The 14,226-nt window shown below is 39.8% G+C and overlaps 1 protein-coding gene across 1 annotated transcript in view; it reads left to right on the top strand.

Annotated features, from left to right (window-relative positions):
- Window positions 1-14,226, top strand: part of BEGAIN (brain enriched guanylate kinase associated) — a 159,535-nt gene that overhangs the window by 100,005 nt on the left and 45,304 nt on the right. Inside the window, exon 6 of the mRNA XM_050897760.1 lies at window positions 1,601-1,667. Coding sequence (XP_050753717.1) covers window positions 1,601-1,667 — 67 coding nt within the window. The remainder of the gene's footprint in view (window positions 1-1,600; window positions 1,668-14,226) is intronic.

Genomic DNA, 14,226 nt, shown 5'->3' with positions numbered 1-14,226 from the left:
CAAAACCTAACTATGTTAGTGCTGAGTAGCTGTTTGCAGGCAAAACCAGTTTAAGCTTCCTTGCTTCCACTGGTTTACCAAGATCATCTCTGTCTTCTTCTTTGCCATGAAAAGCTGGGTACAGGGTACCCTAAGATTTCTCTTTGTTGTGTTGACTCTGGCTAAATAGCCGTGAAAATCCCAAGTATACCTAGAGCTGCACAAATAAATGTCTATACAGAGGCTTAGTAGCAAATGCTGCATCTAACAAGAGCTTGGACAATGCAGAGATCTGTAAACTTCAGTCAATCCTTTAAGTCACCTGGACATTTACACAATGGCACTGTGAGAACTGGTGAGTAATGACCAAGCCGCAGGTTAGTGCAAGTCTCACAGATTTTCAGCCCATTTGGTTCACCACCTTAGCAAACACTTTTTACCACAGATCCTCCTTACAGGGAGGAAATCTCTGCTCAGCAGCTCTGTAAAATGTACGCGACACTGAAACTTCCCTCAGGCTTGCAATGCACGTTTGAAACAGCTGCCCGGAGTCTGGGCTGACCCTTGGTACCCCGGGGAGTTTCACTCGTGGGGATGTCATTATTTATGCCCACAGAGCAGCTGTCCTCAGCACAGACCTCTCTTCCCAGGTCTGTGTGGCGGATGTTATGGTATTACTGGGAGCCCCAGCGGGAGCGCTGCATGCCTCGTGAGGGGCACCGCGAGCCGCTGGCCTGACCCTGAACGGAGAATTTTGATCATTTAACTTGAAAGAAAATCTCCACTGCAACGGAAGCAGGGAGAGACACTTCACTGCCAGGGGTGGGCTGGACCCCTCGATTTGCAGCCATGGCATGGTTCGAATGCAGGTCTTCGTTCCAATTTCCCACAGGCTGCGCAGCTTCTTCATTACAATACCAAAGTTACCATCTAAGCAACCTAAAGATGTACAGACTGAAATTTTTCTTTGGTGTATCATTCTGGAATAAGCAGGGAAGTCTCATTTTGTGAGTCCATTGAATCCCTCAGTGCTGATAAAAATAAATACCCACCTTTTCCAGGCTAAGCTATCTAAACGTATTTCCTGAAGAAAGAGGATGTGTTTAGCTCTTGAGAATAGGTAATTCCTTGAACTTCCATCAAAAGAAGGAATATTCTCTTCTAAGTCATGTGGTGATGCCCACATGTTGCTTTTGCTACAGTCGTTAAGTTTCTGCTGCAATTCTCCTTATTAAGAGAGCTCCATAAATCTTTTTCTGTACTAAGCATACAGCTCGAGCTTCCTCTCTAACATATTATTCCTGAGCCTGATGTAAAGCTACAATCTCTTTGTGCAAGTTCCCATGCTGCGATGCATGTCTGCACACAAGTGCAGAACAGCAAACATATTTTCACTTCCTAGTGGAATTTGCTGCTAAATATAGTAAGCAAACATGACAAAGTAGTTTGCATAGGAAGTAGGTGGTAATTACATTTCAAAGGCAACCACTGACTGGCAACAGGAGTGATAAGAAAATAGATTTCAAGTAGTGCAAGCCAACGTTTTGTACTGATGTGAAAATTACAGGTAAAAAACAACATGAAAAACAATGCATTCAATTACGTATCATCTTTGTTTTAGGATACAAAACAATTACCTAGCCTTACAAAGAATTAATCAGGATCTGGAGGATAAGCTTTACAGAATGGTAAGTTATCATAAGTGAACTTTTTTTTTTATATTAAATGTGTTTTTATGGTTCTTAAGTCATAGGACAAACATATATGTAGCTGTCAAAAAAACCCCTCATGCTCCAAATGCAGTATGCTTAAAAAAGATATATGACTTTATCAGTATCATGATCTAGAGCTCAAGCCGTGTACGACGGCACAGCTCCATCAGTTTAAATGGAGATTGCATTGGCTGATGATCTGGCTGAGTAAATTGTACCTTTAAAGTAATTCTGGTTAATTTAGATAATAACTTCATGGATTTAAAATATTTATGTTTTCATTAAGTAACAAATTTAAATAAGGTAGTCCAAGGTTTTCTCATGCTTCTTAGATACTTTCACTCAGCTTTTATTAAGTGATTTAATAGAGCTTGGATGGTCTGACTTTTATATGCTGTCATAACTATCAATCTCAGTGCATTAATTTCCGATCTGCATGTGTCTGCAACCGCAATGTCAATGTCACTGTCACAGGCCAATTAATAACTGAGCAAGGAAATCACTGCACCGTTTATGGGTGCCACATCTAGGACTAATATTTCAAGACACAGCACCACTCATTCAAAATAGTTTGAAGATGTTAAAAAGAAATGGCAGCACCTTTAGTGCCCTGGCTTGTTGCTAACGCTGCTGGGACATCATACTCACTGTTAGGAGAAAATCTACAGAGAAATGTGAGGGTAATGTTTAAAGGGGAAAGAATGACAGTTTTAAACTTCCAAAGATCTTCAGGTCATGAGCACAGCCTGAGCTGCTTCCTCCTCTCCTGGCTCAGTATGATCAGTCATTCCCTGCTCCCTTTCTGCTCAGCCCCATACCCAGCATGGCCCTAGCAAGCCCAGTGCACACACATAAACACACGGTTTATAGGTCCAGACAGGGTCCTGATGTACAGCTATAAGGATGTTAGGATAAGCCCACATTTCGCACAAGTCTCATATGTAACTTTTGCATGGGTGGGCAGCTTGGAATGAGGGGAACAGATTATTGTGCTTTGAGAGTAAATAGGGACTATGGCAACATACTGGAGAGACATCAACCTTTACTAAGAAATGGGAAACAAATTTTTGAAAATGTCATTGTTCTTATCTCAGGAGTCTGTTTAAACAGCTGACTGAATAGAGTATTGATGCTTTTGTAACTGGCTAACAACAGGGCAAAGTTACAGCTGGGTTGTAGCTGATGGTTGTTTATAAATATACGTGTAAACACTGTACAAGCACAAATAACATTTGATCTCATGTTATTGGTTTTTTCCTCCGCTATTCCTTTGTTATATTCTTTCTCCTTTTACCCAAATCGCTTAGGGATTTTGTCTTCATCTGTGGCTTAATATTTATTACATATGCGCTACAAAAGATAAATAAAGTAGATGCATTCTGACTGGTAAATGAAATAAAAAGATTAGAAACATAGAAAGAAGGACTCCAGAAAATCCATGCTTTTTTATCAGGTATTTCAGATCAAAGCAAAGAATTTTTAAACTCCTCTGTCAGCATCCACTTAAAACCCTGAGAAATTACTTCAGAGCACAGCAGAGAAAGAGGGAAGACTGGTTCCATGGAGCACTGTACCTTTCTTTATCCCACTAATATGACAGTCATTGAAGGTAGCTTTAGAGGCTTGAAGAAGATCAGCCAGGCTCTGTACACCACAACTCCAGGCTGCTTTGCCTTCTGAAACACTGAAACTGAAGACACAAAACAAAACCAAACAAACGTCAAATGGAAAGTCTATTAAAAGCAAAAAGATGAGGAAAATAGTACCATATTTGATTTAGATAAGCCAAACCACTTGATTTTCAGGGCACTCCAAAAACCCTCAATACTTAGGAGAAATTTGGATTAAATAACAGCTGGTCTGGTTAATCAACAGCTTATGGTGGACTGGGCTCTTGGATACCTTTCTCTTCTTTTCCTGCTTCGGAGGAACAGCTGTGTTTATTTTTTTGTCTAATTTAGTCAGTTTGTCATTCCAAAATCAAAAGCCTTTGATTTTTCTACCTTTGTACAAATCCAAATATATAAACCTTGTGTTTACTTTCTCCCTCTTTCCCTTACCCCATCCCTCTATACACACACATATATATGTATACACACACACACACATATATATGTATACACACACACCTATATACTCAGATTCTTACACAAGTTTGATCATTTAAAGTGTCCAAATGCAACAAGTAGGGAAAAGAAGACCCTCGGGGCAGTGGTCCCTCACTCCCACTGCCTGCAGGTGACCTGGGATGCTCCTGGGAGACCACTTTCTCCCTGCCCTTACAGGTGACCCACAACTCCCCCTCTCCCAGTGACTGGCCCCAGCTCATCACAACTAATCTAGGACTCCACCTTGGCCTCCCTCTTCTAATGTTTTTGGGTATCCTGAATGTTAAAGCTTTTCATGCCTGCTATTGGTATAAGGGATGTAAAAAATTATCATTAATTCATCAGCAGTCACAGAAAAGAAGCTGAAGTAGCAGTTATTTTTCTTCTAGGCTCTGCTTCCTTTTGAGTGCTCATCTATAAAATATTTACAAATATTTGAAAGCACACTTCTGATCACAGCAAATGGTATCCGATTGAAACCTCTGTCACATCAGAACTCGAAATAAAAATACAAAATATAAACTACAGTGTCTGTGTTGGCTAAGAGCTAAAAAATGCAATCCTGAAATCAGGGAAGAGTTTGCTGTATTAAACCGGGCAAGACTAAACACATGGCACAGTAGAGGCAGATGTAGCACAGAACTAAAATTCCGCTGTCACTACTCATAAAACTCCCGTTTTTAGCACAGTTGGGGTCTTTAACTGGAGATTTGTTTGGTCTTGTAAGCACTGGTTACGCAGGGGAATATACAGGCTGTCTTCTTAAATAATTAAGCTTTATAACTCTTTTTTTCCATTAAGATGTGGGAAAAGACTAAGCAGAGTCCTCAGATTTTGCACTGTGATTCCATTATAGGACTGTTCAGTTAAAGAGCTTTTTATAATATCTAGTTCCAGTTGTCACCAGTAGTCTTCACTTTCCCTGACACTTCTCTGAGTTTCCCGAGGATGCTCTGCCATGGTCTTGTTGCTCACAAACTGCAATTACAAGTAGATTATGCAAGTCATCCCAACCACATGTTAAGAAATCCTGTATATGATCTCAATCCAACTGTATCCCCCATACGATCCTCACTGGAATTAAGCAATGTATTTTAAAAAGTTTCTGAAGTTTTAAGGCTTTTGGTTGCAGTTAGTTCTGTAATTTTACCTTTAAAGCCATAAGCCAGATTTTTAATGGTATCTACATTTGGGAAGAACTGATACCTAATAATAGCTGCTTAATAAATCTAACTGCTAATGAAAATCGCACCCATTTCTCCTCCCCCATCTGCATTTTGAATGTTCTTGAAAACTTGATCACAGAAATCCAGCTGCAAAGAGCTCATGAGACCTTATTCTCCAGAAAAACCCTAAAATATGTCTTTTGTAACTAGAAAGTAACAGTTTGACAGACAGACTGCTCGATGGTATAAGCTCACTTCTCATGCAGAGTCCTTCAAGAGGCCAGAATGTAAACCTCTGCTTGGTCTAAAGTGCATGCTATCTGCATCTAATACAAAAAGACACAGGCAGCATTAGAGGTGGATATGGAAGGTGACAGCCCTATGGTAAGGGACAGAGCCCTCTGATGACCAGGGGAACCAGCAGATAAATCAATGCACCCACTTCGCAAACCCTTAGTCCCACATACCCCTTGGTCTGCCAACCCATCTCCCTCAAGCCTGCTGCCAAACCGAAAGCTCTGGTTCTTCAAAGTGTCATCCCCAGTCCTGTTGGGTTTGGTTGCTGTTTTTAAGGAAGGAAATTGCTTTCTTCTCCCTCAGTGCCAGTTCAGGACCTTTCGGTAGCATAGGCGATACTGAATGCTGTCAGACATCAGAGACGTGACAGGACTCCTACGCTCTGCGGTGTAGGAGATGCTGGGCACCAGCTCTGCCAACCCTGCCAGGGTCCCTGGCACAGCCCCAGCTACTGGGGCTTTGGTTCCCCCCTCTGCAAAGCCAGCATCACCCCTCTGCACACAGCGCATTATACGTTTTATCATCTGTCAAGATGAAAATTGTTACATCACAGTAATGCCTGATTTTTCACTTACATTAAGGCAGCCTGCGGGGTGTGACTCAGCCATAAAGTTGGAAGAAATTATTATATAAACCAGCAGTAAAGAGGGATTTGTGTTAAGGACGATCAGGTCTGAAACGCTCTACTATCTGAGCACTGCACTGATTTTTATCCTGTTTCTTCCTCTGCCTATGAGCTGGAGGAGGACTAAGAGGTACAGCAAATATTTTATGCTCTATGTTATTAAGAGTTATTTATCCAGCTCTTGAATATCTGGGGCTTTCCAGTCTGCTGGCCATAATATGTACTTAAGCATCTCCAGCTGGGGAAATCCAAAGATGAATTAAATATGAGCTGGGCAATTTTAAGTGGTGCTCTGAGACATTGTGTCAGGGGAATGTTATTTTAAAGGAAGCAGCTTGCTGGGTGTCCAGGCCAGAAGGGTAAAGAATATGGAAAGTGGTGAGGAATTTGATGAACAATTTCAGTCAAGCATTGAAAGCACCTAACTACCAGGGCGAGCCCAGTGCTTTGGCTTTGGAATTTAAACCAGTCACTAGATTGCACCTAAGTCTCCCATGATAGCTACCAGTCACCCCCCAATATGGTTTAAATCATAAGTGAAAGATGAAGGCAATGGAGAAAAAGCCTATTTCTGACACAAACCTAAGGAAAGCAGAAGCCCAGCATGTTTATGTTCCTGCATGGAACATGACGACTTTGACAGTGACTTTGAACGGAGTGATTTAAAGCACATCTTCATTTTCTTTCCTTCATGAAGAATAACTTGCTTCCCCCCCCTACTGTGTGTCCCATGAAAATCAAATAGAGATGACCTAAATATACTTAAAAGGATTTGCATCCCAAAGACAAGAAAAGTTTAGAGTCAGCTCAACCTGACAGGCTCATTTGCTCACATTCAGTGAAGACAGCTGTGAATTTCAAGAGAAATTTATACTGGTTGGTTAGTTAAGGCAGAAGCCAGAGAAGGTCTGTGCTTTGTGGACTAAAACAACTGCAAAACAACATTTCTAAGGAAGGAAATGACTGTAAATGCCACAGAAACAAGTCATTTATAAAAACAGCAGTTGAAAAAATGCATTTCTAAGAGGACTTTAGGTTTCATCTTTTTATGCTTACAGGCATTTTGTGCTAAAGATCTGCATCTCTCACTAACTCTTTTCACACTCATTTTCCAGGTTAAAAAAAAATTGCCAAATAGAAGATAGGACCAGCTTTTTAAACCTACACGCATTAACACCTGTAGCAACTACACAGGCTCAGACTGAGTAGATCCATTAGTTCTGCAGTCAAATAAATGAATCCTCCTGGGTAAGTTGGGAACGTGACTCCACCTCCCACGAACACACAGGCTTTCAGACATCCTCAGGCCTTTCTCTCTCTCTGAATAGAGATTCATTTCCCATTGTTATCCCATTGTTATGCGGCTGGCAGGGCAATCCTTCTTCCCAAAAGACTCATAAGGCAGTCCAGCCTCTTCCTAATTGCTGTAGATGAATATGACATCATGAGAGACTGTTCTGGAAACTACTTTCCATTTTTTCTGAAGCCATGGGACTATTCTTCTACTCTGTGTCTCCCTCTTAGTAGGACATCTTCCAAAAGTATGAGTAGCCTAAAGAAGCTGTAAAGTGACGATGGACACTTCTCACTTCCAACATTGTCTCTGTTGCATGACGACAGAACTCTTTCCTTCTCAATATACGTCTTATCTCTTGGCCACTGGTATGCATTTCTGATACCTGAGGTTTTCAATCATTTTATTCATCCTGATCTCTGTGGTCTGGTCTCTGTCTCTCAGGACACCCCCTGGGGCTACCATCTTGACCAGCTGGGAATAGAAGAAGCTGTTGTTTTCAAAGCAGTTGAAAACAATAGAAATATTTTGGGGATGTGGTATCTTTGACCTGTGCCTTCCTTGTGCCTTGGTCCTTTGTGATTATCTGCCAATTCACCACAAAGAAAAGGAAAGCAAGAAGAAATAAGAATAAGCCTGAAAAGGTGTTCTGTAGCAGGCACTTCACATCTCAAAGACCTTCACAAAAGCTGGTGTCATCTATGAATGTGGAAAACAAGGCACAGAAGAGCGAATTGTCTTGGCCAAGGTCATCAAGAAGCAAGGAGCAAATTTCCAGATAACTTCTAGGTCTTCTCTATCCAAATCCACTGTCTACAAAAAAGATCAAAGGACTTCCTAGGTTCTCTTAGATCTAATTTACGATGCCAGTTACCTATCTCCTGTTTACAAAATAAATAGAAAATGGCAAAGACAGGGTTTTTCATAGTTTAAAAAAAAAAAAAAAAGAAGAAAGAAAAGAAAAAAGCATATACAAGCGGAGTATTGGTCCATTTAGTCCAGGTCCCTATAGGGGTTTTCTGTCATCTGTTTCTGTAATCTATTTTATTTCTAAATAAAGAAAATTACTTTTTGGAAATAGTATAGCAGCTACAGAACTCAAAACCATGTCATTTCATCCGTACAGGAGGGAATGTGGAACTAATTGAGATAAGAAGACAATGACTTTTGTGGAGAGAAAATGAAAAGAGGGATGGAGAAAGACTGGTTTGTATATTGTCTTCTTCTAATTGCATCCCTTATGCTCACAGAACAGTACTACAGGTGTGTAGGATCATCAACATCATAAGATCTTTCATCAATTTTATTATCACAAGTGGCCTGTACCTCCAGCAGAGTCCTCTTTGCTCACTGGAGATGTAATATGTAATCTTGTACTTTTTTCTTTTTCTCCTCCAGAAACAAACATTTCTTCTTTCAACCTACTGTCACTAACACAGCCTCAGAAGATACTATTACATTGGCTTCAGGGAATTAGCATCAATCAATACCATCTCTGTTCCCTCCAGCTATAATTTATTTAGCATTTTATTATCCAGCAGGGCTCTACCCTGGCAAGGCATGCCACTGATGTGAAATGTGGGAGACAATAGGTACACAGAAAGACTATAAGCACATTTTGTCAACTTCATCTCAATTGCTAGTAGAAAGAGCACAGACTGGGAAGCTGACTAGCCAGCTTAGAAAGTCTTTTAATAAGCTGATAGGCAAGATATTTTTTTCAAGCATAATTGCAATGCTGGAGGAGACCAAGGCAGGTGACAGCAAGTAAAACCACCCCTCTGGCTTCCAACAAGTTGGTGCTGCTGTCAGTGGGGTTAAGCAACAAACTGATTATGTTCATTTATAAACAGCAGATCCTCAGTGCTGCTGATTTCCTAAAGAACTGGTCCTAAGTCAACAGGATAAAACAGTTATAAACTAGGAAGAAACTTTTTGCCACAGAAGATATCTAGTGCCTGAAGTCCTGAGCACTTGAAAAAGATGAGCAGCCAGCTAACTCATGCTTTGAGGAGCAATCAGCATGTGCAGTGATACCCTGTTCATCCATATTTTATATCAAAGAGTATATCTAAGCAGAACCCAGGCCAGGAATGACAGGACCCTTCCCCAGCCTAGGGCCAGGTTTGTTTGCACTCATTGAATTTAGATAAAGTATCCCTGTTCATAACTTAAATTTGCTGCTCAGATTTCCATTCCAAAAGAGCTGGGTAAGAGGCAACAGTTGCCTTTATCCTGAGCTCCTGTTAGACACAGAGTATTCATCGAACTGAAAACGTCAGGAATACTTCCAGATGACACTGTGACAGGAAGACCTTTAGCAGGAGGTGCAGATGTAAGCAGTTTTTATTCTAATGTCCTTTTACACAGTGTATGCTGTGTAGGTTGGCCTTATTTCAAATAAGGAGCAAACCCCTACAGCTGTCAGTAATAAGTTGTATGAACTGATGTACCCTGCTCAGAAAGGCAATATTCCTATTGACCTCAGTAAATGCATGCTTGCCCCCATGGAGAAACATTAAAGGCCAACACCAGTACTTTTTTTGTACTGGGAAGAAAAACAATCATCCTGCATATGTTTTACAAATCACTTGCAAAGAAAAGCATGCCTTTACTTCACAAGCAGCACCTTGACAGCACTTCGCTAACCAGATTCCTTTCTGTGATATGTTATTAATTATACACCAGTGTCCAATTATTTTTCTTTTACTTCTATGGAATTACATTTCAAGCCTGTGACATGGGGTAGTCAAGGAAACAAATCTTTATAAGGCCTTTGCTAGTACAAGGTTGAATATGATATTAAGAGCAAATCATTCTTCAAGTGAAATGCCATAGAGCATGAGATCAAAATCCTCAGACAAAATACTATAGCCCCACAATGTTATCTTTAATAACATTATACTGTTTGGAAATCAAGAAGAGAGATCAGATTCTGCTGCAGGTCATTTTTCAATCAGAAACCAGTGTTGTTTATTAAAAAGGATAAATTCTATAATTTAACTCTGATGGACAAATTAGATCAGGTCAGTAATTTAGACTTGAGGCAACACACCATTTATCAGAGAAAAAGATGCTGCTTATTTCCATAGCTCTGTTTTGCAGAATAAATCTTTTAAAGTGTTATGGACACAGAAGATGCATTGGTAGTACATCCATATATCCATTTCCTCTTATTTATCATAAAAAGAAGAAAATGCCAAGCTTGAACATCCCACTATGAATTATATTCCTGTATTTTTCTTCTATCAAAAGGTCCACAGCAATCAGAAACAGGTGTTAAAAAAGTAAACCTCTGTATGCCTAAACTCTATCCTCCTCCTCTTGCAACTCTTTTAGTAGAGGGGCAAAGTGGATTGTAACCATTTCAGGTGACAGATAAATCTCTTTCCTGACAAATACATTTCTTGCTTTGTCTTTTCCCTGGTATGTCTTCCTGAAATACATCCCCAACTCTAAATTACTTTTCCCCCTCATTCAAGCCACGTTTTTTAATCCTTTACATCTTAGAATAGCCTTGGTCCTGGACTTGCGTCTTGGAAACAACTGACCAGGTATACACAAGCACATCAGAATGTTTCAGCAAAGTATTTTCTCATTCTTCTCTTCTGTGATTTCTTAGCTATGCCTTGGCTTTGTTTTCTGTGTTTTCTCTCTGATAGCCTTGTTCTCCATAAAGGTATTTGAGAGCAATTGTCTGAAGTAGCTTGCTGGTCATGTGGTATGCAGATTTCACTATCTATCATCTGCTGTATAAATTTGCTGGATTTTCTTAAAACTGTTTCCTTCCTAGCCGTATTTGCAGTTTTGCTGCCTCTATACACTTCTTAATTATTGCAGAAGATATGTATGGAAAAATACATCTCTTTATTTTGGAAAATGATGAATATCCCAAACATTCACAATGTGACTACGGATTTTTTCAATGAGTTTAAATTAACTAAATTCATACTTTTGACTGTTCTTTCCCAAAGTGCCATAGAATAATCTGGCATGAGAAGGATTAGAAAAGACTTGATTTAATTATATGCTCTGTCTGAGCAAGTACAATTCAATTAAGGAAGATGTGATTATTAAATCTAAAATTCATTAGCACGCATCAATCAGCTGCATGAGCTTTAAATTAATAAATAGTTCTTTTACAGTTACCCAACTACTAGACAGAGAATCAGAATTAAAACCTCTAATAAAATTAGCCCAAATCTCTCAATGCAGTTTTTAAAGCATAATTTACTGAATGGATCTTTATGCACCAGCTGTAGGAAGCTCAATTAAGTTTGTTCCAATGCTGGGTGATGTTAAAGTAGCAACAGGTTCTGTTTTGTCACAAAATGTAGCTTTCTGTGTTGTGGGACTAATTGAAGAGAGCACAGTACAATTCATTGGGATGGTTTTATCTCAAATTACCTGATACTTTAAGGCTTCTTTCAAAACTGCTATACTTTCCTGTTTAAAAATTTTAGCAATTTTTCTTTTACATTTCTAGTGTTGATACAGAGAGATATCAATGAATGCAGTGCATACATAGACAAAGGATGTCAAATAAAGTAAAACTTTAATTTCTATACAAGATGCCAGGAAAGTAGATTAAAGGCTATCAGAGATGTCTAAGTTATCAATTATTAAATCTACCTTATCAAGATAGATTTAATTCCTTCTAACAGGGTGCAGCCATTCAATACCCAACTCGAGATGCTAATGAGAGATGTCTCAACGAGGAATTCAGTTTTGTTAGATCTCCAAAAACAGCCTAGTAAGAAAATGTAGGGAGTGCAAAATATGGCCGTGTCAACCTGCTGCGCTAAGATTTCCCACATGTAAAGCTCAAGCCATCCGACTTTATGAGGTTGACATGAGGGGGAAGCTGAGCAAGCAAAACCCTCCCCTGGAGCCACCCCAGGAGTGGCGATACCCCTTTGTCCTTGGCTGGAGTCCTGGGACAAGCTCACCCCGTGAGCAGGAGAGACCCCTGCGCTGGGTACTGCCAGCAGGTTGCAAAAAGCAGAACTTTTTCTCCTCAGGCTGAATGTCTCTGCTTAATCACTCCTTTTTTTCTCCAGTTACGTATTTCTTCCTAGAGTGCACTGGGGAGGGAAATAGTCTGTAGGCAGGAGAGATGCCGACAGCCCTGTGCGACACTCTGCGCCAAGGAAAGCAGATGTCTCCCCTTCCCAGCATGACTGGAGAATTCTCTCCCCGTTAGATGCCTCCCCAGTACCTGCTCTGCTCCTCTGTGAATTTTCATAAGGTTATATTAATGTATCTACATCTCAGGGTTCCCAGTTACAGTGATGCAGGAGCTCAGTAAATACAACATCACGGGGAGAAAATTCATTTGAACAAGGCTTATTTTACTCCATGGTGACACACATAATTGGCTTTCTCTGCTGCAATGAGATTTTGATAAACCCTCACTACATGGTCTTGCCCAGCTGTCCATTGCTCAACTTCCAGAAATTTTTCTTCTGGGTAAATAGTCAGAGATGAAAAATAAAGAGTGAGAATATATTCCATGAGGAAGAAGAAATACAGGTCAGAAGCCCTTTTGGAAAAGAGTGCTAAAGGAGCATGGATCTGCCTGCTTCCTCCAATATTTTAACTACATATACTCTTCGTTAAGCTGATTTAACACAGTTCTAAAGGCTCAGAGATTAGAATGAGGAATTTTAATGGTAATTTCCCCACAGGGGCTAATGCCAGCTAGCTTTATTGTCTCCAGAAGAAGAGTTCCTAGTTAGACTGCTGAAAGACAGGAGCCATCCATATAATTCCTGGTCAGACAGCCTTCTTATCCTACAAGGAAAACACGATAGAAAGCAGGATGCCCAGGAAGAGAGCTGCTAACTAGGCACGTGGCTTTAGGTGGTGAATTTGGGCTCTTTGGAATCCTGATCCGTTTGCTATGAGGAAAAGAAGCTGTTTGGTTTAGCTGTACTCTGCTAAAGCAAACAGCAAAGTACCATCTGTGGAACCAATGAGCTATAGCAGCCAGGTATCAACCTAAATAACAAAAAGGGGATTGAAAGGAAAAAATAAAGTGTTCGCATTTGCCATAAAATCAAGGTGTCAAGGATAAAACCAAACCAGTCACCAAGGGGTATGAAAAGAGACTCTCTAGCTGCCTATATGCCACCACTAAGAATCTAGGAATAAACTAGAATTGGAAGCAATGCGTGTGCATTGGTGTCAAACTATGACTGAAGCTCATGGAAAAGACTCGTGCAACTAAAATGATTAAATTAGCTTGTTTGGGCTAGATCAAGTGGATTGCAGAGCTTGGGAATGGCACTCTGTATTGTGCCTGGCAACTCTAAAATAGTAGTCTTGAATATTCCTCAATTATTAATAAAAGCCAGAGGCAGATCACATGCTGGTCTGTGCCTGCTATAGACCATAACACTAAACAAGTTGTGCAATATCTCTATAAACAGGTATTTGTAGCACACTGGAGAAAAAAATGCTGTCATCTTTACCTTTAATGACCTATGCTGATGGTCACTTACAGCCAGTACCGAGCTTTTTAGAAGTGGTTAAAAAAAATTATAGTAACAATTGCCTGATTATGAAAATGCTGCATTAAACATGAAGGAATTCTCTCTTCACCTTCATTATGATAAATACAGGGACTCATCTTTGAACTAAAATGAGTTGTAGCTTAAGGGTAAGAGATCATGAATTTATTGCATCTGATATCTGTACACAGAATAAAATCCAAACTGATGATACAGGTATTTAATGCAAAAAAGAGTGAATCTTGCAAAACTGATAATTATTTTGAGCCAAACCATCTGGGAGAAAAGATTTTAAACACTTACCAATCACCATTCACATTGTTTTGCTAAAAACAGATCTCACATTTAGGAATAAAAAAGAAAGCTATGATTAAAAAACTTTAAGAGAAGAAGTAAAAATTGCTATGTAAAATGGAAACTGTACAAGTAGCAAGTGGAAAGAAGAACTGATAGCAGTCAATACCAATTACAAGCCCTGAAATACAGAGAATAGATAAAGGAAGCAAAAAAACACAGGAGAAGAATTTGTAAGA

This window comes from Gymnogyps californianus, chromosome 5 (assembly GCF_018139145.2).
Source record: "Gymnogyps californianus isolate 813 chromosome 5, ASM1813914v2, whole genome shotgun sequence".
Classification (NCBI taxonomy): Eukaryota; Metazoa; Chordata; class Aves; order Accipitriformes; family Cathartidae; genus Gymnogyps; species Gymnogyps californianus.
The sequence above is the reverse complement of the archived record's forward strand: the minus strand, read 5'-3'. Positions and strand labels throughout refer to the sequence as shown.